Genomic DNA, 27,842 nt, shown 5'->3' with positions numbered 1-27,842 from the left:
TGTATCCCCCCCCAAACTGTCACGCCCTGGTCTTAGTATTTTGTGTTTATATATTTATTTGGTCAGGCCAGGGTGTGACATGGGGGGGTTATTTTGTGTTGTGTTGTGGTATTGGGGGTTTTAGTAGGTATAGGGATTGTGGCAGAGTAGGGGTGTCTAGCATAGTCTATGGCTGCCTGAGGTTCTCAATCAGAGTCAGGTGATTCTCGTTGTGTCTGATTGGGAACCATATTTAGGTAGCCTGGGTTTCACTGTGTGGTTGTGGGTGATTGTTCCTGTCTCAGTGTGTTTGTATTCACCAGATAGGCTGTATAGGTTTTTCCGTTTCTTGTTTTTGTATTTATCGTGTTTATTCTCTCATTAAACATGTATCGAACTAACCACGCTGCATTTTGGTCCGACTCTCCTTCAACGGAAGAAAGCCGTAACACAAACGATGTGTATGCACAAGTCGGTTGGTTGGGGTGGATGGGTAGGCATATAACGCGAATGTCTAGCAACCTGAAGGTTGTGTGTTTGAATCTCACCACGGACAACTTTAGCATATTAGCAACTGTGCAGACTTACTACTTTTTTAGCTACTTTGCAACTACTTAGCATGTTAGCTAACCCTTCCCCTAAACCTAAATCTTTAACCTAACTCATAACATTAACCTCAACCCTAACCCTAACCCCTAGCCCTGCTAATGTTAGCCACCTAGCTAACATTAGGATTTGCCACCTAGCTTAAACCTGTAACCCAGCCCATATTTGAGTCAGTCAAATATGCCCCAAATTAGTTGAGTGCCACTTGAAGTTTTCATAATTCCTCCCATGATTGCAGAGTCATCTGCACTGCCTGTCTGTGGGGTATGTTTAGAGCGAATGTGATTGAGTCTGTCTAATTAATTCTGGGGTTACGGGATAATGTAAAACAGGTGCTGCTGCAGTGCCCCATCAAAGCCCAGGACTTATCAGACCCCTCTTCATCAAGTCCTACTGTGCCTCTAGTCACAGGAAGGCACCCAGAGAAAAGGGATGTGATGTTCCATCCTGGGGAATGAAATCACTCCCAGCGCTAGAGTGCTCTCGCCTCCACTAGGTTGGAAATGCTCATTAGTATTGAAGAGGAGTTGCACACTGTTGCTTGTCGACCTCAGGTGTAAACGTAACATTGTAAACGTAAATCCGGGACACTCCAATTAGTATGATACGGTATGTTACGTTTCATATGGTATGTATTAATTTGTGGATGTCCATAGTTATTTTCCTATGATATGTAAGGAATTACAATTTGTATGATATGTTATGAATGCAATTGCTGTGGCTAATGTTAGGGTTTTAGTTCAGGGAATTTTAACAGGATCCGCCCCTTTTTTTCAATTTTCACCTGAAATGACATACCCAAATCTAACTGCCTGTAGCTCAGGCATTGAAGCAAGGATATGCATATTCTTGATACAATTTGAAAAGAAACACTTTGAAGTTTGTGTAAATATGAAAGGAATGTAGGAGAATATAAACACATTAGATCTGGTAAAAGAAAATGCAAAGAAAAAAACAATCATTTTTTTGTATTTTTTTTGTACCATTATATTTGAAATGCAAGAGAAAGGCCTTAATGTATTATTCCAGCCCAGGTGCAATTTAGATTGTGGCCACTAGATGGAAGCAGTGTATGAGCACATTTTTAGACTGATCCAATGAACCATTGCATTTCTGTTCAAAATGTTGTATCAAGACTGACCATATGTGCCTAATTGGTTTATTAATAAATTTTCAAGTTCATAACTGTGCACTCTCCTCAAACAATAGCATGGTAGACTTTCACTGTAATAGCTACTGTAAATTGGACAGTGCAGTTAGATTAACAAGAATTGAAGCTTCATGCCAATATCAGATATGTCTATGTCCTGGGAGATGTTCTTGTTACTCATGCTAATTGCATTAGCCTACGTTAGCTCAACCGTCCTGTGGGGGACCCACCGATCCTGTAGATGTTAAAAACATTGTCATGTCTTCAGGAATATCGCCAAAGACCACTTACACAGGTGATGAGAGGGTGACCAATTTGCCTGGCATTCATTTAATATCCGTGTCAATAATATATTTAGAAATATAATTTAGCCTAACGCAATTTTTTTCATGTAAACAAATGTAATCTTCACCGGATAGTTTATAGATGATGCATTAAAATCTACTTGTAATTTGATATACCCTCAACTAGCCTTGAGTAGAGTAGATCAGATGTTAGATGATACCATGGTATCTTGACTCTCTTTACATCTTTCCATGTGGACAAACTCTACACTGCGCCCGCGCGGTTTTTCCCAGCCAACAAAGTCTGCAGTGGCGGGATGGGGAGGATGATGTTATAATTCAACGTTAGATCAAGTTTGATCAACGTCCCCCTGCTGGCCCAATTGGATGATCCTTATTCACAATAAGATCCGCTTCTCGCTCCACCACCATCTTTGAGATAAGTCTTTGCCTTTTCCCCTCTCAACGGCATAAGATTCGCTTTGCTGCAGTTCCGCTCGCACCTCAACGTACCTGTAGTATATCACTGGTAGTACACAGTGAGAGCTGCTTACACGTCTGGCGGATTTTCTGTGCGCATAGGCTTGTGTACATGGTTTTCCTATATCAGATTCGTTTGAGGAGTTAAATTCAGAGGCCGGAGAAAATGAGGCATCGCGTAATAGCCATTGTCTTTTTTTTGTTGTGGCTTTTTGGGAAATCGCATGGAGCGTTTCCAAACCAGATAAATATAGGTAAGTTATATTTGAAATAGCATAACTAACATGTTTTTTCTTTAGCCTGAACATAAAACGAGATCAATGTACATTAAGACAGTGTTGTGTGGTGTTGACTTCATTTTATATTTGCATAATTCATTGTCAAGTTGATCAGTAATAGCCTACACTAACGACATGTAGGGTAATAGCCACCTAAGAGAAACACCGCTTTAGAGTGGGGGAGGGTGAAAATGGCACAAAGTTGCTCATAGCCTATTTAAGTACTGTATCTTCCTACAGAACTTTCCACGACTGCAATGGGCAGTGTAGATAATACATTGACAAGTTAATCTATGTATAATTAAATGGGTGGTGTTTATTCTAGATAAAGTAAGGGTCATCCAGTTAGTTATGTGATGCGTAAAATTAGACTGATGATTTATAAGGACTGATATTGACGTCATACTGTATTTTCATGAAACATTATAAGAGCAACTAGGCAATGAAAAGTGACATTCTTCGTAATCTCCTATTCTCTTTCTTCTATAGGTGGTCTCTTTATGCGCTCTACAGTGCAGGAGCACAGCGCTTTCAGATTCGCTGTCCAGCTGTATAATACCAATCAAAATGTGACGGAAAAACCTTTCCATCTCAATTACAATGTAGACAATCTCGAATCCTCGAACAGCTTCTCCGTCACACATGCTTGTGAGTACCACGATACTCAATTATGGCAATGTATTTCATTCAACAACTACCAAAACCGCCCCCCCCCCTCAAAATTCATGAGAAAATATTGTAGCCCAACAGTACACCCACTCACATAGACACATTATAAAGCTGTTGTGTCAATGCAGCTTCTTTTAAACTGGGTTGATTCAAGATTTATATATTGATTCAACAAATATATAGTTTAATTGTTAATTCTTTCCTTTCTGGATATAATATCTTCCTTTGTATACAAAACACTTTTTCACACCACTATGATTGTGAATAGAGCTTGATTTGTTTAGGAGGATACCATAGAATAGATGATTCTATAGAAATACTGTTGTGTGTAGGTGTGGAGTAAGTTTGACTATACAAGCCCCAGTTTATTTTTAGATGAAGCCATTGATATTTCAAATAGGTGGTTGTTGCAGTAATTTCTACATAGCCTAATAATCCAAATGACAGATTCAGTTCTCTGTTATATCACTGCTTTTTGAAAATCTACACACTGTAGCAGACAGATGTACACTATTGTATACAATAATAGCATTTTACATTTTTTTCAGGGTTGAGGAGGTTAGGGTCAGCCTGGTTTATGAAACACAATGGTGCATAAGTACAGTACAAATGTGTAATGCATACGATGAAGCACAGTAAACTTGTCATGTCTGTCTATAGCTGAGATAAAGGCTTTCAATAATGGCATGACAATGTCGCGGTCATCATATGTAGGAAATGCTACTCCTTCCATGGATACAATTCAACAGAGGTGGCTGTTCTGTTGAAAAGCTGTATGCTAATATTGATCTGGTATGACAATTCCACATTCCTCTGGCAGAGAAGCATCTCTCTGCCCTGGGTGTAAAACATTGTTCGTTTATGGCACTTGACAGTGTTGTCTTCTCTTTTAGTTGCTGCTCACTTGAGGCACTATTGTAAGATCCCAGCGATAGGTCTGTAATGAGGGTGCACATGGATAAGCCTGCAGTGTATCCCAGTGTTGGTCTTTATTTAACCCCCTTATATCTGATTGCATCATTTTGCTGCACGTTGTTGGATTTACGATGTATCAAAATCCATTTGCTGTGACTGTGATAAAATCATTTTGTTAAAATCATTTTCCTCTCTTAGATTTGTAGAATGAATTCTCATGAATTACTGGAACAGACTATTTAATTTGATTGCCATGGGAGATATAGACCTTTAATTGGAGCGGATGGGTTTTTAGTTATTTCAGGATTCATGAAATGCCTCCAGATGCTCTATTATAGTGATCAATCTGACAGAATATGGGTATGTCACATGACTGACATGCAAGTATGAGCACATTTCAGTAGCATATTCCACTGTGATTAGATACAGTATTGCCGTTTCTAGTGTGAGTATTTATCTCTTCAGTTCATAGAGGAGCCAATGCCAACATCAGTTTGATGCTACATAGCTACCTCAGGATACAATGTTTTTGCTTTGGCATGGAACCTTCTTTGATGAGAAAACAGACATGGTGTCCTTAATTTACGGTATCTGCACCCTGCAGTTCAGTTCAGTATTGCATTGTTTATGGAAGACAGTCAGCTATGGATAGCGTTTCTTTTCTTTTTTACCTGAAAATAAATAAATGTATCTGTTTGCTTATTTAATATTCAACATGTTGGAGCTGGGAGTGTATTCTAATGTCAGTCTTGGCATTTGTTTTTGTTGAAGGGCAATGAAATGGGACCCTCTGGTTCATTCAAGATGAGAATGGTTGTAGACAGTGAGCAGGCTTCCAAAGTCTTGCTGACTACCTCACAGCACTGGATGCATCTGAGTGTCAGAAGCACTCGTTTGGCACGCCAACTTCTCTCTAACTGTACTTCTCTAAGGATCAGTCAGACTATTCAAATCTGTGTCAGCAAACAGAATTAGCTGCTCAGATGGTTGTGTATCTCAATAAAGAGAAAAAAGACGAGGAAATCTGGAGCTTGCTTGATGCCTTTGGGGGGGCTTGTCTATAAAAATACAAAACCACCTCTCTCATTGTAATGGTTTTGTAGAGTTACAAATGGACATTTGTCCTTCTGTGTGATTTTTGTGTTTTGTTTTTCCCAATAATATTGCAGTATTTCCATGCTGAATCATAGTGATCTTAGTTTTTGGAAACCGTGTCTGTTATAAGCATGACACAAAAGAAAATCAGAAATGAATATCAGTCAGACTTCCACGAAGCCTTCATAAAGCATTCATAACACCCAGTGCCAAGATATAATGGTATTCTGTTTGTCACTTCCTCTTTGAAGTTGACATCAGAAGAAGAAGGGGGAGAGTAGCCAACATGGATTACCTTTGACTTAGACCAGATAGGCTACAAAGCCTGACTTTTCAATGTGCAGCACTTCTATAATATTCATTTTCACATTTATTAAATTAGATCATTCATTGCATCTATTTAGCATCAGTGGGCAATTTTTGTCCATTAACATTATTGGACAATAACACAATAATTAATTACTCACCATTTTTACTGTCAGATGAAATGACCAAATGGATGACAACATTTTGGTTCCATGTTTCATTAGCTGAACAAAAATATCCCAGAAATGTTCCATGTGCACAAAAAGCTTTTTTCTCTCAAATTTTGTGGACAAATTTGTGTTCATCCCTGTTAGTGAGCATTTCTCCTTTGCCAAGATAATCCATCCACCTGACAGGTGCGGCATATTAAGAAGCTGATTAAACAGCATGACCATTACACAAGTGCACCTTGTGCTGGGGACAATAAAAGACCAAATCAAATTTTATTGGTCACATACACATGGTTATCAGATGATATTGCGAGTGTAGCGAAATGCTTATGCTTCTAGATCCGACAGTGCAGCAGTATCTAACAGGTAATATCTAACAATTCTACAACAAAACCTAAGACAATCTATTAAAGGAATGGGATGAGAATATATAAGTATAAAATATATGGATGAGCAGTGACAGAGCGGCTGAGATAGTAAAGAATAGATAGTGAATGATACAGTATACATCATATACATATGAGATGAGTAATGTGAGATATGTAAACATTCTTAAAGTGGAATTAATAAAGTGACCAGTGTTCCATTTATTAAAGTGGCCAATGATATCAAGTCTGTAGGTAGGCTGCCGCCTCTCTGTGCTAGTGGTGGCTGTTTAACAATCTGATTGCCTTGAGATAGAAGCTGTTTTTCAATCTCTCTGTCCCAGCTTTGATGCACCTGTACTGATCTTGCCTTCTGGATGGAAGTGGGGTGAACAGGCAGTGGCTCGAGTGGTTATTGTCCTTGATGATCATATTTGCCTTCCTGTGACATCGGGTGTTGTAGGTGTCCTGGAGGGCAGGTAGATTGCCCCCAGTGATGCGTTGTGCAGACCGCACCACCCTCTGGAGCGCCTTGCGGTTGATGCTCTCAATTGTGCACCTGTAAAAGTTAGTGAGGGTTTTCAGTGACAAGCCACATTTTTTCAGCCTCCTGAGATTGAGGAGGCACTGTTGCGCCTTATTCATCACACTGTCTGTGTGCATGGACCATTTCAGTTTGTCGGTGATATGCACCTTCTCCACTGCTGTCCCGTCGATGTGGATATGTGGGTGCTCCCTTTGCTGTTTCCTGAAGTCCACGATCATCTCTTTTGTTTTGCTGACATTGAGAGAGAGGTTGTTTTCCTGACACCACACTCCGAGGGCCCTCAACTGTAGACTGTCTCGTCGTTGTTGGTAATCTGTGTTGTCTGCAAATTTGATGATTGAGCTGGAGGTGCGCATGAGGTGCGCATGGTCACACAGTCGTGGGTGAACACAGAGTACAGGAGTGGACTGAGAACACACCCTTGTGGGGCCCCAGTGTTGAGGATCAGCGGAGTGGAGATGTTGTTTCCTACCTTCACCACCTGGGGGCGGCCCGTCAGGACGTCCAGGACCCAGTTGCACAGGATGGGGTCGTAATTTAGTTCAGTTACCTTAGCTTTCTTGGGAACAGGATCAATGGTGGTCCTCTTGAAGCATGTGGGGACAGAAGATTGGGATAGGGATTGATTGAATATGTCCGTAAACACACTAGTCAGCTGGTCTGCGCATGCTCTGAGGACGTGGCAAGGGATGCTGTCTGGGCCGGCAGCCTTGCGAGGGTTAACACGTTAAAATGTTTTACTCACGTCGGCCACGGAGAAGGAGAGCCCACAGGCTTTGGTAGCGGGCCGTGTCGGTGGCACTGAATTGTCCTCAAAGTACCCAAAGAAGTTGTTTAATTTGTCTGGATGCAAGACGTCGATGTCCGCGAAGGGGCTGGTTATCTTTTTGTAATCCGTGATTGTCTGTAGATCCTGCCACATATGTCTCGTGTTTGAGCCGTTGCATTGCAACCACTTTGTCTCTATACTGACACTCTGCTTGTTTGATTGCCTCACGGAGGGAATAACTTGACTGTTTGTATTTGGTCAGATTTCCAGTCGCCTTGCCATAATTAAATGTGGTGGTACATGCTTTCAGTTTTGCACGAATGCTGCCATCAATCCACAGTTTCTGGTTAGGGAAGGTTTTAATAGTCACAGTGGGTACAACATCTCCTATACACTTCCTTATAAACTCGCTCACTGAGTCAGCGTATGCGTCAATGTTATTATCTGAGGCTACCCGGAACATATCCCAGTCCACGTGATTGAAGCAATCTTGAAGCGTGGAAACCGATTGGTCAGACCAGCTTTGGATAAACCTAAGCACGGGCGCTTCCTGTTTTAGTTTCTGCCTATAGGAGGGGAGCAACAAAATGGAGTCATGGTCAGATTTGCCAAAAGGAGGGCGGGGGAGGCCTTGTATGCATTGCGGAAGTGGTTGAGTGTGTTACTCGCTCGTGTACTGCAATCGATATGCTGATAGAGTTTAGGTTGTCTTGTTCTCAGATTAGCTTTGTTAAAATCGACCAGCTACAATAAATGCAGCCTCAGGATAGATGGTTTCCAGTTTGCATAAAGTCCAGTGAAGTTCCTTGATGGCCGTCTTGGTATCCACTTGCGGGGGGATATACATGGCTGTGACGATAACCGAGGAGAGTTCTCTTGGGAGATAATACGGTCGGCATTTGATTGTGAGGAATTCTAGGTCAGGTGAACAAAAGGACATGGGTTCCTGTATGATGTTACAATTACACCAAACAGTTGCATATACCCTGACTCTGCATGCAATGAACGCAAGAGAAGTGACACAATTTCACCTGGTTAATATTGCCTGCTAACCTGGATTTCTTTTAGCTAAATATGCAGGTTTAAAAATATATACTTCTGTGTATTGATTTTAAGAAAGGCATTGGTGTTCATGGTTAGGTACAGTCGTGCAACGATTGTGCTTTTTCCGCAAATGCGCTTTTGTTAAATCATCCCCCAAAGTTGTCTGTCTTTGTTAGGAAGAAATAGTCTTCACACAGTTCGCAACGAGCCAGGCGGCGCAAACTGGTGCATATACCCTGGCTCTGTTGCAAGAGAAGTGACACAATTTGCCTAGTTAAAAGAAATTCATGTTAGCAGGCAATATTAACTAAATATGCAGGTTTAAAAATATATACTTGTTTATTGATTTTAAGAAAGGCATTGATGTTTATGGTAAGGTACATGTTGGAGCATGGACAGTCCTTTTTCTCGAATGCGCACCGCATTGATTATATGCAACGCAGGACACGCTAGATAAACTAGTAATATCATCAACCATGTGTAGTTAACTAGTGATTATGATTGATTGATTGATTGTTTTTTATAAGATAAGTTTAATGCTAGCTAGCAACTTACCTTGGAATCTTACTGCATTCGCGTAACAGGCAGGCTCCTCGTGGAGTGCAATGAGAGGCAGGTGGTTAGAGCATTGGACTAGTTAACTGTAAGGTTGCAAGATTGAATCCCCGAGCTGACAAGGTAAAAATCTGTCGTTCTGCTCCTGAACAAGGCAGTTAACCCACCGTTCCTAGGCCGTCATTGAAAATAAGAATGTGTTCTTAACTCACTTGCCTAGTTAAATAAAGATGTAAAAAATTTATCGGCCAAAATCGGTGTCCAAAAATACCGATTTCCGATTGTTATAAAAACTTGAAATCGGCCCTAATTAATCGACCATTCCGATTAATTGGTCAACCTCTAGTGCAGACAAAGGATCCGCTTTGGGAAAGTCGTATTCCTGGTCGTAGTGCTGGTTGTGCTGGTAAGTTGATGTCTCTCTGATATCCAATAGTTCTTCCCGGTTGTATGTAATAACACATAAGGTTTTCTGGGCTAACAATGTAAGAAATAATACATGAAAACTAAATACTTCACAGTTTCCTAAGGACTAGAAGAGAAGCTGCCATCTCTATCGGCGCCATCTTGCTCAGTAAAAATGTGCCGTTTTGTCACAAGCAGCAGAGTTGCTGAGGATAAGTTCATTAGAGTTACCAGCCTCAGAAATTGCAGCCAAATAAATGCTTCACAGAGTTCAAGTAACAGACACATCTCAACATCAACTGTTCAGAGGAGACTGCGTGAATCAGGCCTTCATGGTTGAATTGCTGCAAAGAAACCATTACTAAAGGGACTAATAATAAGAGGAGACTTGCTTGGGACAAGAAACACGAGCAATGGACGGACTGGTGGAAATCTGTCCTTTGGTTTGATGAGTCCAATTATGAGATTTTTGGTTCCAACCGCCGTGTCTTTGTGAGACGCGGAGTACGTGAACGGATGATCTCCGCATGAGTGGTTCCCACTGTGAAGCAAAGAGGAGGGGGTGTGGGGGTGCTTTGCTGGTGACACTGTCAGTGATTTATTTAGAATTCCAGGCACACTTAACCAGCATGGCTACCACAGCATTCTGCAGTGATATGCCATCCCATCCTGTTTGCTCTTAGTGGGACTATCATTTGTTTATCAACAGGATAATGACCCAAAATAGACATCCAGGCTGTGTAAGGGCTATTTGACCAAGAAGGAGAGTGATGGAGTGCTGCATCAGATGACCTGGCCTCCACAATCACCTGACCTCAAACCAATTGAGATGGTTTGGGATGAGTTGGACCGCAGAGTGAAGGAAAAGCAGCCAGCAAGTGCTCAGCATATGTTGGAACTTCTTCTCTCAACCAGGTGAAGCTGGTTGAGAGAATGTGAGAGTGTGAAAAGCTGTCATCAAGGCAAAGGGTGGCTACTTTGAAGAATCTAAATTTGTTTTACACTTTTTTGGTTACTACATAATTCCATATGTTTTTTTATTTATTTCATAGTTCTGATGTCTTCACTATTATTCTACAATGTAGAAAATAGTAAAAGTAAAGGAACACCCTTGAATGAGTAGGTGTGTCAGAACTTTTGACTGGTTCTGTATGTGTGTGTGTTCTTTCATCTCAGAAGATACTCTTTATTCTCTCAGCCTCACTCCATAACCCTTTAATGTGGGATTTTACATGGGTCTGCTGCTACTCATTCTTTAATGCATTCTCGTGCTTCCTCAAAACACCTGCATAACAGATGGATATTCAGTTTGAAGATGGAACATAGCAGATGTCTCCCACTTAACGAAAAATCTGTTTTATTTTTCTTCTATTTATGAGACCTGGAACATATAAGACAGGATCGTCTGTAACATAAGGATGTTAACAGTGGGACAATGCTAACAATATATTCAACTGAGCTGGTAGAAAAGGAGTTGCATTATTTAAACGCTTTTCAAAGGGTTTTTCTCTAGTGAGAGAAGTCATATGGTGTCTCACTTTACAGAGTGCTATAATAGCTTGTTTTTATATGTTATTCTTTTGTAAATGGCACGTTTTGGGATTTTTTGTTGTTGTCTGTGGAGACTTTGTATCTTTAAAAAATGCCCATTCATCTACAAAGGGTAAAACCAATGTCTTTGAATCACATGATCGAATCAGGCGATCAATTACATATATGGTAGGGAGTCATAACATGTGTAAATGATTTATCGATTAGGAGCCACTTGTAAGAATTGCCAGTCAGATTAGAATAACGTCCGTCGCTCTATAGCTCTTCCCTGGTTGGGTCAGGATGTAATGATAGTCACACATCCCCATCGGCCATGTTATTGCCTGAGAAGATCAATAGGCTGAAGGCCACAGGACAGGACAGTGCTTCACTGTGGTGAAGACTATGGAGAGATCAGCTCTCACGGCCCATATCTTTCTCTCAATATTTCCTGATATGTGACAGAACAGAATTCATTTCACCAGAGCTTTCTATTACTTCAAACAGTGTAGACTTCTAGGAAAAATATAAGCCCCGAGAGCTTGACACATATGGCTGTATGGTACACAACCAAGACACATTTACAAATATACACACGCTTAACTGACTATCACTGTGCAATATGAAATAAATATATTGTTTTGGTATTTTTCATAGTAATATTGTCTGTGCAGTGAAAAGTAGGGAGGTGGAGGGAGACAGACGTATGCCAAAACATTGGCCTTAGGGTCCGCTGACTATATCATGCTAGTCAATGTGGAGGTGAACTGAGTCACACTGGGATGATGTGCTGTGGTGAGGAAGGTGGACAGGTCAGTGGAGAGAATCACCACCGAGCTCCTCCATCTCACCATGTATTATACCCATCATCATGCTGCAATAGTGGAAGTCTAGGCTAGCACCAGTGGAACTGGGTTCGTAGCCACCATGCATTTACTTATGCATGTTTTATTATAATAGCACCACTTTGTCAGTTATATTGAAATAAGTAAAGACAAACTAAAGCTGTGTCACGTTCGTCGTATAAAGGAGACCAAGGCGCAGCGTGGTATGCGTACATTCTCTTTATTAAAAGAATGAACACCGAACAAACTAACAAAATAACAAACGAAACGTGAAGCTATACAATAGAGTGCTGACAGGCAACTACACATGGTCAAGATTGCACAAACACCAAAGGGAAATGGCTACCTAAATATGATCCCCAATCAGAGACAACGATAAACAGCTGTCTCTGATTGGGAACCATATCAGGCCAACATAGAATTACAAAAACCCCTAGACCTACAAAACCCTAGACATACAAAAACCCTAGGCAATACGAAAACCCTAGACAATACAAAACTAGCGTACCCACCCTATTCACACCCTGACCTAACCAACATCTAAAGAAAACAGATCTCAGGTCAGGGTGTGACAAGCTGATATCTTCAGATAATGTTCAAATAATTTACATGGCTGTCTGTGCATCTGACCCTAAATGGATGAATAGTCCCAAACTGCTCTGTGAACATACAGTATGACCACAGTAAAAAGTCCCACCAGGCATCTTTTAGAACTTACTCCATGCCCCATATCTGAAGTAAAAGCACCACAATTTCTTCAGAGATTTACTTCTATTTTATCAGATGTTATTATATCAGTATATTATTTATATATCGTTGAATAGCATCTAATCTCTCCCTGCCCTTCATATGACTCAACCAGCACAGTGCTATTGAAGCACCGGAAAGCTCTATCACAGTACATACAGCACTGAGCAGTCCCGCTGATGCACCACTACCAGCAGCACCATCTGACTGCCATCTGATCTGGGTTATAATGAATAACATTACATCAGACTTATGATTATTGGCTGAAACAACATCAGGGATTTGATTAGAAGTCAGGGGGGTGTTGGACAGAGAGATCTGCTCACAATTCCTCTGGATTTAGACTGCCCCTGCTAAACCACCTTTGGGTTAGACTGTGGACAATTCCAAAATAGGCCATTCCAAGAGAGTAACTATGTTACTAATCCACTCAGAAGTAATGTTCACTGTTAGTTACATGCGCTGAGCAATATTTCAGCCAAAATCAAAGGCATGCAATTAATTTACCTTTGAGAACTTCATAGAGAATTCCTCTCATGATGACCATGTTTGAAGCGAACCTTTCCTGATCAGTGGCCATATGGTTTGTCGCTAGCTGAGCTTCAACAGTACGTCTATGGGCATAGCTCCAGGACAATAACTTAGCTCTAGGGTCATGTTTGAACGTGGAGTTATGTGGAGGTTTTCTTGGAAGGAGACACCAGGGATGAGAGAGAGACTAGTGGAGGTGTAAACTGATGTACTGATAAAACACCTTTGGTGCTGTTAACACTACAACCCATTGTGAAGAAGCACTTTTTGTTCATTCAGGGGAACGTTTCTTAGTGTTTTGTTAATCCTTAACTGTGTGTGTGATATGTATTCGTTCTTAGAGGAGGGACAATTTGCAGTCTTCATCTACACTCTTAGAGAAAAAAGTTATATCTAGAACCTAAAATGTTTTTTCAGCTGTCCCATTAGGAGAACCCTTTGAAGAACCTTTTTTGTTCCAGGGAGAACCCTTTTTGGTTCCACGTAGGACCCTTTCCATTCTACATAGAACCCGAAAGGATTCTCCCTCGTACCAAAAGGGTTCTCCTATGGGGACTGCCGAAAACCCTTTTGGAGCCCTTTTTTCTCAAGAGCGTAGTGGAGAATAGATGGTAATGAGATACAGCTCAATCCATTCTGTTCACTGGAGGGCAAATTCAACAAACTGCATATTTAATACCAATATCAAAAGACACACTTAGATTGAACTTGAACATGGAGGCTGCTGTCAAAGATATATTTGTATTTTGAAATATATAATGTTTTATGCTAAACAGCAGTTTGGTGGTCTTGTTATTCCATTTAAACATCCGACCTCCAGCCTAGGTGTGCTCTTGACCAGAGATGATCCCATATCTCCACTCAGAGTTATTCTAGCTTGCCTATTTATCTATCATTGGGATCTTTCATTGCAGCAATTGCTGTTTGTCCCAGAAAAAGCAGGAACCCATGGAAACACTTATTCCCTGCAGCAGCATGCCCTATATAAGATATAGATCAGACATACCAGGGGTAATGATGGGACAACTGCATTCAAATTCATTTTACAATATGGCATAGAGAGCACAGCATCCGCAGTGCCTATTTTACCAATAGAATGGTTTGGAGGAAAATCGTACGTCTTCAATCTAATGTCAATTATTCTCCCAGCTCCGTGAGAGCACAGGTGGACCAGATAGTCCCATTGCTACTCTGAGTGCTGCTCATTTATAAAGGCAACCTCATGAATGACGGCCCAGCACTGGGGACCAGTGTTGACAAATATGTTGACCCCAGAGAAGAGCAGCTTCCATAGAATGTCTCTCTGTCTCACCTAGAACCAGACTAATTTAGGATATGATCTGGTTGGCAGCGTAGGACGTGTATTTACAGAGAGCAGATAATAATGTTAGGATATATTATTAATTTGATTTAATCCGAGCCGGGTCAGAGTGCTGGAACCTACTGTAAAACGTAATTATCTCTATAGCTAGAAACTTCCACCCACAACAGTATCATATCATGATCATTGACTCTCAATCTGGTGGGTGATAAACACTGTAATAATATTAGTATTATTACATGCTTGTATTGGTAATGGTCAAGAATTTGTCCTTGTGGAATGACAGAGTTCTGAGATTTTTGACAATTGAACCAGTGGATAAAGATGGATCAAATGAAATTCCCTTGAAGGCACAGGCGTATGTAGTGGAGAGTAATGTGACAGTCTGCCTCTGTTCTTTTGTTTCATTCGAAAGTTGAAAGTGTGCCCTCTGGATTTGTGGAGCACTCGGACAGACTGAGAAACTTTCCCAAAGCGTGTCATTTTTGTTATAATGTACTGACAAAAAAACCCACAGTCTTGTCAGTTTGGATGTCTTGCCCCAGGTTGACAAGCAGTCATCTTCAGTTTTGTCGTGGGGTTATCATTTGGTAGCATGACATAAATACAAGAGCTTAAAAAAAATCTGAAGAATCTGTTCTGACTGAAAATCATTTTGTGGAACACAGGATGTCTCTTTATAATCATTGTGTCTGAGCAAACATCAATCTTCAGCAGTGGACAGACACTATGTTTACCCTCTTGTGTTTATTTCCCAAGCAGTGAGCATTTTCAAATGATTTTGAGTCCTTCCAGGAATGCCTTGCAAGACAATCCAAATTGGTTTCTACAGTTTGTTCAAACTTCACTATGGACACATGCTGTGCTTGTGACCTTCACTTTGAGTTTCACTTTGAGACTGCAGCATAAGTATTGTGTTATAAAATATTTTCTGCTCTTTGTGTGCTCCCACACATTGGCTAACCTGGCTATCTGCATTATGTCTCGCCACCCACCAACCCCTCTTTTACGCTACTGCTACTCTCTGTTCATCATATATGCATAGTCACTTTAACCATATCTACATGTACATACTACCTCTATAAGCCTGACTAACCGGTGTCTGTATAGAGCCTCGCTACTGTTATTTCAAATGTCTTTTCACTGTTGTTTTATTTCTTTACTTACCTACACCACACACACCACACACACACACATACTTTTTTTTCTCCACACTATTGGTTAGAGCCTGTAAGTAAGCATTTCACTTTAAGGTCTACTACACCTGTTGTATTCGGCGCACGTGACAAATAAACTTTGATTTGATTTAGCGGAAACAACATTTTCTGGTCATTAGTGCAATGACCTCTCCTTGACTTTATACTCTGTGCTTATCCATAACCATGGTGTGCACTACTCTGTCATCATTGCCTGTGGGTCATTGGAGACAGGAAATATTGACGCTGGCTTCCAGTACTACATACACCCACCCGCAAATACCAGAGGTAGATCTAGCACCATGAATCACAGACAGTAGCTAGGTTTCCATCCAATTGGCGATTTTCATGCAATATTCTAAAATCCCCCCCAAAAACAATATACACATTTTCACACCAGAGATGTCTCCATCAAATTGTCTTGTTGCAGATAAAAGGTTGTTCATGATGACATACCATTTGCAGTTAAGTTCCCATGTGCCGAATAAAATATACAAGTTCAATGGGTTTCCATCAGAACAAACAGTTTTCAGCTGTACTAACATATTTGCAAAAGGGTTTTCTAATGATCAATTAGCCTTTTAAAAGGATCAACTTGGATTAGCTAACACAACGTGCCATTGGAACACAGGAGTGACGATTGCTGATAATGGGCCTCTGTATGCCTATGTAGATATTTAATAAAAAAATCAGCTGTTTCCAGCTACAATAGTCATTTACAACATTAACAATGTCTACACTGTATTTCTGATCAATTTGATGTTATTTTAATGGACAAAAAAATGTGCTTTTCTTTCAAAAACAAGAACATTTCTAAGTGACCCCAAACTTTTGAACGGTAGTGTATATATGAATCAAAATTCCTCAATTAATTCCTTTGCCAGTCTTTAAATAGATGAAAGTAGCATAGGACGTCTGCATCAGGAGATTATTTTTCTAGACAGAGCATTAGGAGCACTACAGACATAGTGGCTGATATCCTGACACGTTTAAACATCCCCAGCTTGGACCACATTTGGAGGAGGTCACTTCTCGCACCTGACTAGACTAACAGGTTCTCCTCAGCATGTGGTAAATTAAGTTGTATAGAAAATTAACAAAGTGGCAGATGGATTTTGGCATCCGTGCATTGAATCACGGTAATTGATAAACAAAGATAATTACATACAGTCTGAATAGAATGTCACCTTGCCAGTCTCAAATTAGTATCTAAATGAAAGACTTAACCCCATGGAGATACAAAACACAGTACTGTTCTATTTAATTGTGTGCTTAACCCAATCCCCAGTACTGAACACCCAGTTCCAACACATGCAGAATGCAGTATGTTCTGCCCACAGTGCACTTAGTGGTAATGGTGAAGTTGTAAAATGGCATCAGTGTTGGATGATCCTGAGGGCTAGTCATTGGGATGTGCAGCGCCCCTTTCAACCTGTGCGTCAGAATGTGCATGCATGTCTAGTGTGGCAACCAAGCGACAGTGATCTCTACTGACAGGTCACAATGGCCCCCTTCGCCGCTGAAGGATTTTGCACTCTTACACAACAGCTAGCTATAACAGCGCACAATGAAGTCCTGAACTGAAGGCTGTGCTGTGATTCACTATTACCTGAGATTATTCAAGGACAACAAGCTATGTGCTTCACATTTAGAAGCCTAATGAAAAACGAACCAACCACACCATTGAGCCTGTGAATAATTTAAAGGTGCTGTATTTATAGCTTTCAAGGACTTGCTTGTACCTCGTTCTTAATTCCACTCAGCATTTGTACAGATGTAGGATCTTCATTTGAGCCAGTTTGCTACAGCAGGGAAATAATCCTGCAGCAACAGGAAGTGTGAATTATTTTGTGGATTTTAATTAATGGACATTTTTGTAGGGGTTGATACAAATGTTTATAAGGGAGAATCAGGTCTGACATTTCAAAGTGGAAACCTCAAATACACTACAAGTTCTCCTGCAACAGGGTGATCAAATTAAGATCCTACATCTCTACTGAATTGGCAAAAGCAGTTAATTGAGCATCACACTACTGCCTCAAAGACAAATTAAATGATGATGAATTGTGAAACCACACAGAGGATGAACATTTTATGATGTGCTTGATGAAAGGTAATCGTACAAGAATCACTTCATGTTCATTTATAACCCCCAATGGCAGTTTGTCAGTTTATTAAATCTTTCAGTACATTTTCAGAACAAGCATCTGCTTGAAATTAGTTGTCTAAGCTGGCACTTGTGTCATATCAACTTTTATATACAGTAGAACTATGGGTTTCACTCTTATACTGTCTGTCTATAGAGGAGTGTGTTGGTGGATTTGAAGGAGATTCGGGAAGGTAGTTGATCCTGTGAGGTTAGCAGGCAATATTCCAAGGAGACTTTTCATACTGGGTTTCATGGTGATGATGCACAGCCCTCTGGTGTCACGATGGAATTCCTCCCATTACAATCGTCTGAACAGTGGTGGTGCTGCTACAGTGCTGCTTCACATGCGGAATTATTGAATCCCCTAACCCTTTCCTCACAAAAAGCATACAACACACTGTAAATCCTCAGAGTGCAACCTTTCTCTTGTGATTTCTTTCAACTCTCCAATCAAGGGCTTTGATGCAAAGCAGCATTTAAGAAAGCAATGCCTTTTAAAGAACATGACATCTGTATCCAGCATGTTCTCCTCTCCTTCCCCTGCTCTTCATAAACAGTCTGGGGCATCTGTAGCCAGCATGTTCTCCTCTCCTTCCCCTGCGCTTCATAAGCAGTCTGGGGCATCTGTATCCAGCATGTTCTCCTCTCCTTCCCCTGCGCTTCATAAACAGTCTGGGGCATCTGTATCCAGCATGTTCTCCTCTCCTTCCCCTGCGCTTCATAAACAGTCTGGGGCATCTGTATCCAGCATGTTCTCCTCTCCTTCTCCTGCTCTTCATAAACAGTCTGGGGCATCTGTATCCAGCATGTTCTCCTCTCCTTCCCCTGCTCTTCATAAACAGTCTGGGGCATCTGTATCCAGCATGTTCTCCTCTCCTTCCCCTGCTCTTCATAAACAGTCTGGGGCATCTGTATCCAGCATGTTCTCCTCTCCTTCCCCTGCTCTTCATAAACAGTCTGGGGCATCTGTATCCAGCATGTTCTCCTCTCCTTCCCCTGCTCTTCATAAACAGTCTGGGGCATCTGTATCCAGCATGTTCTCCTCTCCTTCCCCAGCTCTTCATAAACAGTCTGGGGCATCTGTATCCAGCATGTTCTCCTCTCCTTCCCCTGCTCTTCATAAACAGTCTGGGGCATCTGTATCCAGCATGTTCTCCTCTCCTTCCCCTGCTCTTCATAAACAGTCTGGGGCATCTGTATCCAGCATGTTCTCCTCTCCTTCCCCTGCTCTTCATAAACAGTCTGGGGCATCTGTATCCAGCATGTTCTCCTCTCCTTCCCCTGCGCTTCATAAACAGTCTGGGGCATCTGTATCCAGCATGTTCTCCTCTCCTTCCCCTGCGCTTCATAAACAGTCTGGGGCATCTGTATCCAGCATGTTCTCCTCTCCTTCCCCTGCGCTTCATAAACAGTCTGGGGCATCTGTATCCAGCATGTTCTCCTCTCCTTCCCCTGCGCTTCATAAACAGTCTGGGGCATCTGTATCCAGCATGTTCTCCTCTCCTTCTCCTGCTCTTCATAAACAGTCTGGGGCATCTGTATCCAGCATGTTCTCCTCTCCTTCCCCTGCTCTTCATAAACAGTCTGGGGCATCTGTATCCAGCATGTTCTCCTCTCCTTCCCCTGCTCTTCATAAACAGTCTGGGGCATCTGTATCCAGCATGTTCTCCTCTCCTTCCCCTGCTCTTCATAAACAGTCTGGGGCATCTGTATCCAGCATGTTCTCCTCTCCTTCCCCTGCGCTTCATAAACAGTCTGGGGCATCTGTATCCAGCATGTTCTCCTCTCCTTCCCCTGCGCTTCATAAACAGTCTGGGGCATCTGTATCCAGCATGTTCTCCTCTCCTTCCCCTGCGCTTCATAAACAGTCTGGGGCATCTGTATCCAGCATGTTCTCCTCTCCTTCCCCTGCGCTTCATAAACAGTCTGGGGCATCTGTATCCAGCATGTTCTCCTCTCCTTCTCCTGCTCTTCATAAACAGTCTGGGGCATCTGTATCCAGCATGTTCTCCTCTCCTTCCCCTGCTCTTCATAAACAGTCTGGGGCATCTGTATCCAGCATGTTCTCCTCTCCTTCCCCTGCTCTTCATAAACAGTCTGGGGCATCTGTATCCAGCATGTTCTCCTCTCCTTCCCCAGCTCTTCATAAACAGTCTGGGGCATCTGTATCCAGCATGTTCTCCTCTCCTTCCCCTGCTCTTCATAAACAGTCTGGGGCATCTGTATCCAGCATGTTCTCCTCTCCTTCCCCTGCTCTTCATAAACAGTCTGGGGCATCTGTATCCAGCATGTTCTCCTCTCCTTCCCCTGCTCTTCATAAACAGTCTGGGGCATCTGTATCCAGCATGTTCTCCTCTCCTTCCCCTGCTCTTCATAAACAGTCTGGGGCATCTGTATCCAGCATGTTCTCCTCTCCTTCCCCTGCGCTTCATAAACAGTCTGGGGCATCTGTATCCAGCATGTTCTCCTCTCCTTCCCCTGCTCTTCATAAACAGTCTGGGGCATCTGTATCCAGCATGTTCTCCTCTCCTTCCCCTGCGCTTCATAAACAGTCTGGGGCATCTGTATCCAGCATGTTCTCCTCTCCTTCCCCTGCTCTTCATAAACAGTCTGGGGCATCTGTATCCAGCATGTTCTCCTCTCCTTCCCCTGCGCTTCATAAACAGTCTGGGGCATCTGTATCCAGCATGTTCTCCTCTCCTTCCCCTGCTCTTCATAAACAGTCTGGGGCTGTTGTTCCTGCAATATGCAAATGTATGTGTGGGTGGAGGGTTAGCTGTGTTGCTGTTCCACCATGTTGGAATATTAAAGCATAATTCTCTCATACAGGAGCATAATAGTCAGTGGGCCGGACCGTTGCTCACTCAGGCTGATTTTCACCTAATTATTTTGTTTTACTTGTGGGCTGCATACATACGCCAGTAGGCCTGAGATTAGGCCTACCGCTAATCCACCTCAGATGTGTTCTGAGGAGAGAAGTGAAAACACAGGAAGACCATTGGTGCAACTTCATGTTATTTACTTACCTGTTGGAAGATGTATCCCAACCAACATCTCACATTGGTGCCTGAGGCATACATAATGTCTACTCACTGAATTTCTGTTTTCAATATTATAAACAGAGGAGCAGTTTTGCTAACGTACAGTTTCCCCTAGTGCTAGTTCACAGCTCTAACATCATGGGTATAACAGAAGCAGAAGCACCCTCTTTTTATTTCTGTAGTATGTCACGTTTTGTTTGCATTCAGGGACCTTTTTCAGCCCGATAATAACTTTGGTCATTTGTGACTATGATAAGATTGGACTAGCGATGACAACTCGCCTCTGGGTGGAATGAGCACAAGGCACAGAAAATGCGTCATAAAATGTCTCTGTGCTTGTCGGCTGTATCTGATGAATAACCATATCAGCCTATAGACCTGGGGAATTAGACGGAAGGCTGTTCCTTTTACATTTTTTAAAACATTTTCAACCTCTCCCTGAATCAACCTCTCTGTAATACCTACATGTTTCAAGCAGACCACCATATCAAATCAAATCAAAATTGTATTTGTCACATGCGCCAGACCTTACAGTGAAATGATTACTTACAAGCCCTTAACCAACAATGTAGTTTTAAGAAAAAGAAGTGTTAAGTAAAAAATTTATAAATAAAAAATAAAAGTAACAAATAATTAAAGAGCAGCAGTAAAATAACAATAGCGAGGCAACATACTGTACAGGGGTACCGGTACAGAGTCAATGTGCGGGGGCACCGGTTAGTCCAGGAAATTGAGGTAATATGTACATGTATAGTCCCTGTGCCCAAGAACGCCAAGGTAACCTGTCTAAATGCCCTGCCCGTAGCACTCAAATCTGTAGCCATGAAATGCTTTGAAAGGCTGGTCATGGCTCACATCAACACCATCATCTCAGACACACTGTACCCACTCCAATTTGCATACCGCCCAAACAGATCCACAGATGACGCAATCTGTATTGCACTCCACACTGCCCTCTCCCATCTGGACAAGAGGAACACCTATGTGAGAATGATGTTCATTGACTACACCTCAGCATTCAACACCATAGTGCCCTCCAAGCTCATCACTAAGCTAAAGACCCTGGAACTGAACACCTCCCTCTGCACCTGGATCCTGGACTTCCTGGTGAACCGCCGCCCCGCTGACCCTCAACACGGGGGGAGTGCGTGCTTAGTACTCCCTGTTCAAGCCCTGGCCGTGCACAACTCCAACACCATCATTAAGTTTGCTGACGAAACGGCGGTGATAGGCCTGATCACCGACGACGATGAGACAACTTATAGGAAGGTCAGAGACCTGGCAGTGTAGTGCCAGGACAACAACCTTTCCCTCAATGTCACCAAGACAAAGTAGCTGATCGTAGAATACAGGAAACGGGGGGCCGAGTACTGTTCCACTGTTAGTCCACACCTGTTGTTTACGAGGCATGTGACAAATAAAATGAGCTTTTGATTTGATTCATGTATTCATAAAAAATAAAAAAAACTAGATTAGATGTCAGGTCCATATGAAGTTACTGTCTGTTACAACCACAAAAACACTCACATTCCCTCATTATGTGTTATCTCACTGCTCATTATGGCATTACAGATGGATCTGATTAGGCACAATTTCATTTGGTTTAATGCATGCAATCTATAAAATACAAGTCAATTATATAAAGACAGTCGATCTGGAATCAATCTCATGGAATACATTTCTTTTCATGGGACAACCAGGAAAAATAAATATCCCTCTTCTGGGATAAGAGAAGGAAGTATGTATTTATTTTGAAACACAGGGGTGCTGTGGCCACAGGCATGCTTTAGGTGTGCTTGAACAGTCTTGAGAGCAGTGAAATGCATTTGAAGCATAACAGCAGCATATTGTACCATTGGTTATGTTGTCTGTCTAACAGTGCTTCCCACATTACAGTAGGATAAAAACAGTATTTTCCACCTCCCAAACAATTTCACATCCAGTAGTTGGTAAGGCTGTGGCTTTGAACATGTGCCGGTTGTTTCTCTTTCTCAATAAGTATACCATTAGAGTATTATGATGTCTTTCATCTACAGTATTTGTATTTTGGAGCTGTTTGGATCTTTTTTGTTGTTATTTCATATAATTTCAAATATTGTGTGTGTGTGTGTGTGTGTGTGTGACGTGTGTCAGCAGCTGTTGCGTGTGCTCTGCTCTATTATGTCCATGAACATGTGGCCCTTGTACAGGTATACCCATGCTGCTTAGAGCCTCTCCCTGGGCCCCTGACCTGCCTCTCACCCAGGATGCCTCTCTGAAGAAGGGGAAGTTGCCCTGGACAGCAGTCAACACTCTCCTCCCTGCCTGCTCCCAGCACCACAGTAGAGTACAGCCAGCCCAGTACCAACAGAGGTTACTTGTCTTAGGCATTACCTAATAACTGTATAACTTAATAACCTCACCCTCAGGCAACAGCATTTCTAGTCATCCAGTGCCCTAGAGGGTGATGCAGTTGTCCATAGTAGGCCCACATCCACTGTCTGTCTGCCGTCAGACCCCAGGACCTTTAAACAAGCATGCAAGACAGGGATGTCAGTGTTCTGCCATGGTCAGTGAAGAGCCCGGATCTCAATCCCATTGAGCACGTCTGGGACCTGTTGGATCAGAGGGTGAGGGCTAGGGCCATTCCCCCCCAGAAATGTCCGGGAACTTGCAGGTGCCTTGGTGGAAGAGTGGGTTACGCTCATCCTTACTCCATCAGAGATATAATAACCTGTGTAGGAGGTTGGCCTCAGCAATGTCAAGGAGCTTGGTTTGCATTAGTTAGCCCGTAATGCCCTCTTACCACTCTACACAGTCACATGGATGGGGGATTGATTTTCTGACTGCCTTACTGATGCCTCTTTTGTTACCTTGTCTGGGCAAGGAAAGCAGCAGCAACCTGGAGAGAAAGCCTGTTGCTTCTGTTCTGTTAGCCTCTCCTCACCCCGTCTTCAGCGATAGCAGCTAGATAGCGCTTTAAGAATTCACTTTGCAGGCAAGCAGGCTGTCTGGACTGTGTTGGTGCGGTGCGGTGTGGTGCGGTGCAGTGTGGTGTGGTGCGGTGCAGTGCGGTGCGGTGTGGTGCGGTGCGGTGTGGTGCAGTGTGGTGTGGTGCAGTGTGGTGTGGTGTGGTGCAGTGTGGTGTGGTGTGGTGTGGTGCTGTGTGGTGTGGTGCGGTGCGGTGTGGTGCGGTGCACAGCGTTCATACAGCTTAATCCTCACCTCACTGAGTGGTGTGTAAGACTCACAATAGATCCAACAGCTGCCTGTAGGGGAGACCTTCTGATGTGCAAATCCCTGGGTTTCTGGGAAACATGATATAACGATGGGGTCACTGGGACCGCAGCAACCACCCATTACGTTTAATGAGTTGTCAAGAGAGGGGGACCAACAGAGAGAGAAGGGGGAGGCAGTGCTAGCTACGTCAGCAGTAATGAATGACAGACAGCCACGTCAGAAGGTGAGGGGCCTAATTAGAAGAGAGAAGAGAGGAGGAAGACAGAATGTCAGAGAATACTTAGAGAAAGTGAAGAGAAATGATGCTTCATTTTTAACTGTGAGTTAATCATGCGATTAACACCTCTGTGGTATTATTCTGAGCAGAGGTGCACAGAGCTAGGAGCGACTGTAGAATAGAGCTGTGGGTTTATAGAACCAGGGTTGGGTAGTTTACTTTCTAAATGTAATCTGTTACAGTTACAATCAGTAATAACTTTTCGATTACTTTTCCTTAAGAGGAATTAGAAGAAGACAAAAATGAGTATTACCAATTAAACGACATATTGCTGGATAAATCAATGTTAGTTTACCTAGCTGGCCATGAATAGATGTTGCATTTTACTTTACGGTTTGGTTATATAGGCTTCTTTTAACCAATTTCTTTCTACTACAGATAATAATACCATTAGGCTATGTCTTTATATTAAAAACCAAAGTCAGACACATTTCCAGTCATTCCAATAAATGTAATATCCATTGATCTTCAAGAATAGGACTTGGAAATATGGAATTATAGATTAGCCAAATTGTTTTACCTGAGCATAACCCCAAAACTAAGGACTAATTAGCCTACTCTGTTGTTTCTGATTTTGTTGCCATAGAGGACTGATCGGGCTCATTGATTTGAGTTGAAAAATAAAATGCAGCTCTCATGAAATGACATGCTTTTAGCACTATACCGAAAAATGCTATTTGCATGTTACAAATGTATGCCGTATGCTGAGTTTGATACAGACCTATAGATATCTCGATAATTTGCAGCTGTTTATGATATCAAAATGTCACAAATTTGAGCATGTGTTCGTTAGGCATATGGAAATTTATCAGCACATTAGATTGAGCAATAAAAAAACCACTTGTGGTCTTCTTAAATTAAACTTGTTTTTGACAGTAAGGTGCACAATACTACTAAGGATTGTTGAAGGGAGGAACTCCCTCAAACTGTTATTCCGTAGGCTTGGATCGACCCTATGCACATTGTTCACTGGCTGCCCACAGTTCGCAAAAACAATGATTGATAGGCAGCTTAAACGTCTTCAATTCAACCATTATTGGGTTAAAATACACAAACATATAGATGTGTGATATCCATACAGCCCGTAGGCTACACCACTGCTGTCGTCCTTACCTCCAAGCGTTAATTCAAATTGGATAACCTTTGTATACGGATAGTAGTTGAGCCATTGGAAGAGATAGATTGGACTGTAGCCTACAAAAGCCTATTTCTGCTCTGTTCCCGCGATCCAAATGCATTTGTATCATAGTGGTCTCTGACTTTTGGTCAGACTCGCTCAGGCGGAACAAACTTAAATTAGTGACTTTTTTCAATGCTAATTTGAATGTCATTGAGTAAAAACAGAAAGTCAGTGTCAATGCAAGAGCATATTGTTCAATGGCTAGAATGATACGGAAAATATTAGCTTACAAGATTCAATCTAGCTACGTGTAATGAATACTCGGGGAGAAAAATATGTAGATTCACGTTTGTTTATTTCGCCTTCGCAGAAGGCAGGTATCATGTTCACAGGCAGGCAATGGTCATACACCGATAGGCAAACAGGCAGGTAAATCAAAACTAGGACTGAAGGCTATAACTGGTTCTCACAAATGAGCTAGGAAAAGGCTTAGTAAACGTGCAAACTTAACGTGTAAATATTTGTATGAACATAAGATTTAACAACTGAGACAAACTGAACAAGTTCCACAGACATGTGACTAACAGAAATGGAATTATGTGTCCCTGAACAAGGGGTGTCAAAATCAAAAGTAAGTCAGTATCTGGTGTGGCCACCAGCTGCATTAAGTACTGCAGTACATCTCCTCCTCATAGACTGCACCATATTTGCCCGTTATTGCTGTGAGATGTTAACCCACTCTTCCACCAAGGCACCTGCAAGTTCCCGGACATTTCTGGGGGGAATGGCCCTAGCCCTCACCCTCCGATCCAACAGGTCCCAGACGTGCTCAATGGGATTGAGATCCGGGCTCTTCACTGACCATGGCAGAACACTGACATCCCTGTCTTGCAGGAAATCACACACAGAACGAGCAGTATGGCTGGTGGCATTGTCATGCTGGAGGGACATGTCAGGATGAGCCTGCAGGAGGGGTACCACATGAGGGAGGAGGATGTCTTCCCTGTAACGCAGGCAATATCAATGCTGTGCAATGACAACAAGCTCAATCCGATGATGCTGTGACACACCGCCCCAGACCGTAACGGACCCTCCACTTCCAAATCGATCTCGCTCCAGAGTACAGGCCTCAGTGTAACACTCATTCCTTCAACGAGAAACGCGAATCCGACCGTCACCCCTGGTGAGACAAAACCGCGACTCGTCAGTGAAGAGCACTTTTTGCCAGTCCTGTCTGGTCCAGCGACGGTGGGTTTGTGCCCATAGGCGATGTTGCTGCCGGTGATGTCTGGTGAGGACCTGCCTTACAACAGGTCTACAAGCCCGCAGTCCAGCCTCTCTCGGCCTACTGCGGACAGTCTGAGCATTGATGGAGGGATTGTGCATTCCTGGTGTAACTCGGGCAGCTGTTGTTGCCATCCTGTACCTGTCCCGCAGATGTGAGGTTCGGATGTACCAATCCTGTGCAGGTGTTGTTACACGTGGTCTGCCACTGCGAGATTGATCAGCTGTCCATCCTGTCTCCCTCTAACACTGTCTTAGGCATCTCACAGTACGGACATTGCAATTTATTTCCCTGGCCACATCTGCAGTCCTTATGCCTCCTTGACCATGCCTAAGGCACGTTCACACAGATGAGCAGGGACCCTGGGCATCTTTCTTTTGGTGTTTTTCAGAGTCAGTATAAAGACCTCTTTAGTGTCCTAAGTTTTCATAACTGTGACCTTAATTGCCTAAGCTGTTAGTGTCTTAACGACCGTTCCACAGGTGCATGTTTATTAATTGTTTATGGTTCATTGAACCCCTTTGTTATGGCAAATTATCTTTGGAAGACAGGGTCCTGAAAAGGGGACATTTCTTTTCTTTTTTTGCTGAGTTTAAAATCTAAACAAACAAACAATACCTCACCAAGGCACAAACAGAATGAACTGAAATAAATAAGGAGCTGATGAGAACAGGTGAGTAACTAACACAGGTGAAATCAATGAACAAAAATTAAAGACAGGGCTACGTTCAAGAACACAAAGAAACAGGGCTACGTTCAAGAACACATGTTTGACTAAGAAAATAAATACAGAACCTTACACTACTTTTGCTTCAGCTTCTCTCCCATTATGAGAGGGAAGAAACTCAAAACTGGCACCTGTCGTCATTCCTTGCATTTGCTAATCATCATGACATTTAAAAAAAAATTGTTGCGCTAATTTCAGGTATAATATTAGTCCTCTCTTATTAAGATGGAGTCCAGA

At 42.3% G+C, this 27,842-nt stretch overlaps 1 protein-coding gene across 3 annotated transcripts in view; it reads left to right on the top strand.

Moving 5' to 3' along the window:
- Window positions 1–2,354: 2,354 nt before the first annotated feature.
- The window catches only part of LOC109875661 (glutamate receptor 3), a 108,256-nt gene continuing 82,768 nt past the window's right edge, over window positions 2,355–27,842 (top strand). For 2 of the 3 annotated variants that reach the window (XM_031808102.1, XM_031808101.1), the window contains exons 1-2: window positions 2,355–2,753; window positions 3,267–3,425. In XM_031808102.1, the coding sequence (XP_031663962.1) occupies window positions 2,666–2,753; window positions 3,267–3,425 (247 nt within the window). In that variant the 5' untranslated portion in view covers window positions 2,355–2,665. The remainder of the gene's footprint in view (window positions 2,754–3,266; window positions 3,426–27,842) is intronic. The other variant, XM_031808100.1, reaches the window with a different exon arrangement.

The sequence above is a fragment of the Oncorhynchus kisutch genome, linkage group LG28 (genome assembly GCF_002021735.2).
Source record: "Oncorhynchus kisutch isolate 150728-3 linkage group LG28, Okis_V2, whole genome shotgun sequence".
In the NCBI taxonomy this organism is placed as follows: Eukaryota; Metazoa; Chordata; class Actinopteri; order Salmoniformes; family Salmonidae; genus Oncorhynchus; species Oncorhynchus kisutch.
This window is presented reverse-complemented; position numbering and strand designations above follow the sequence as displayed.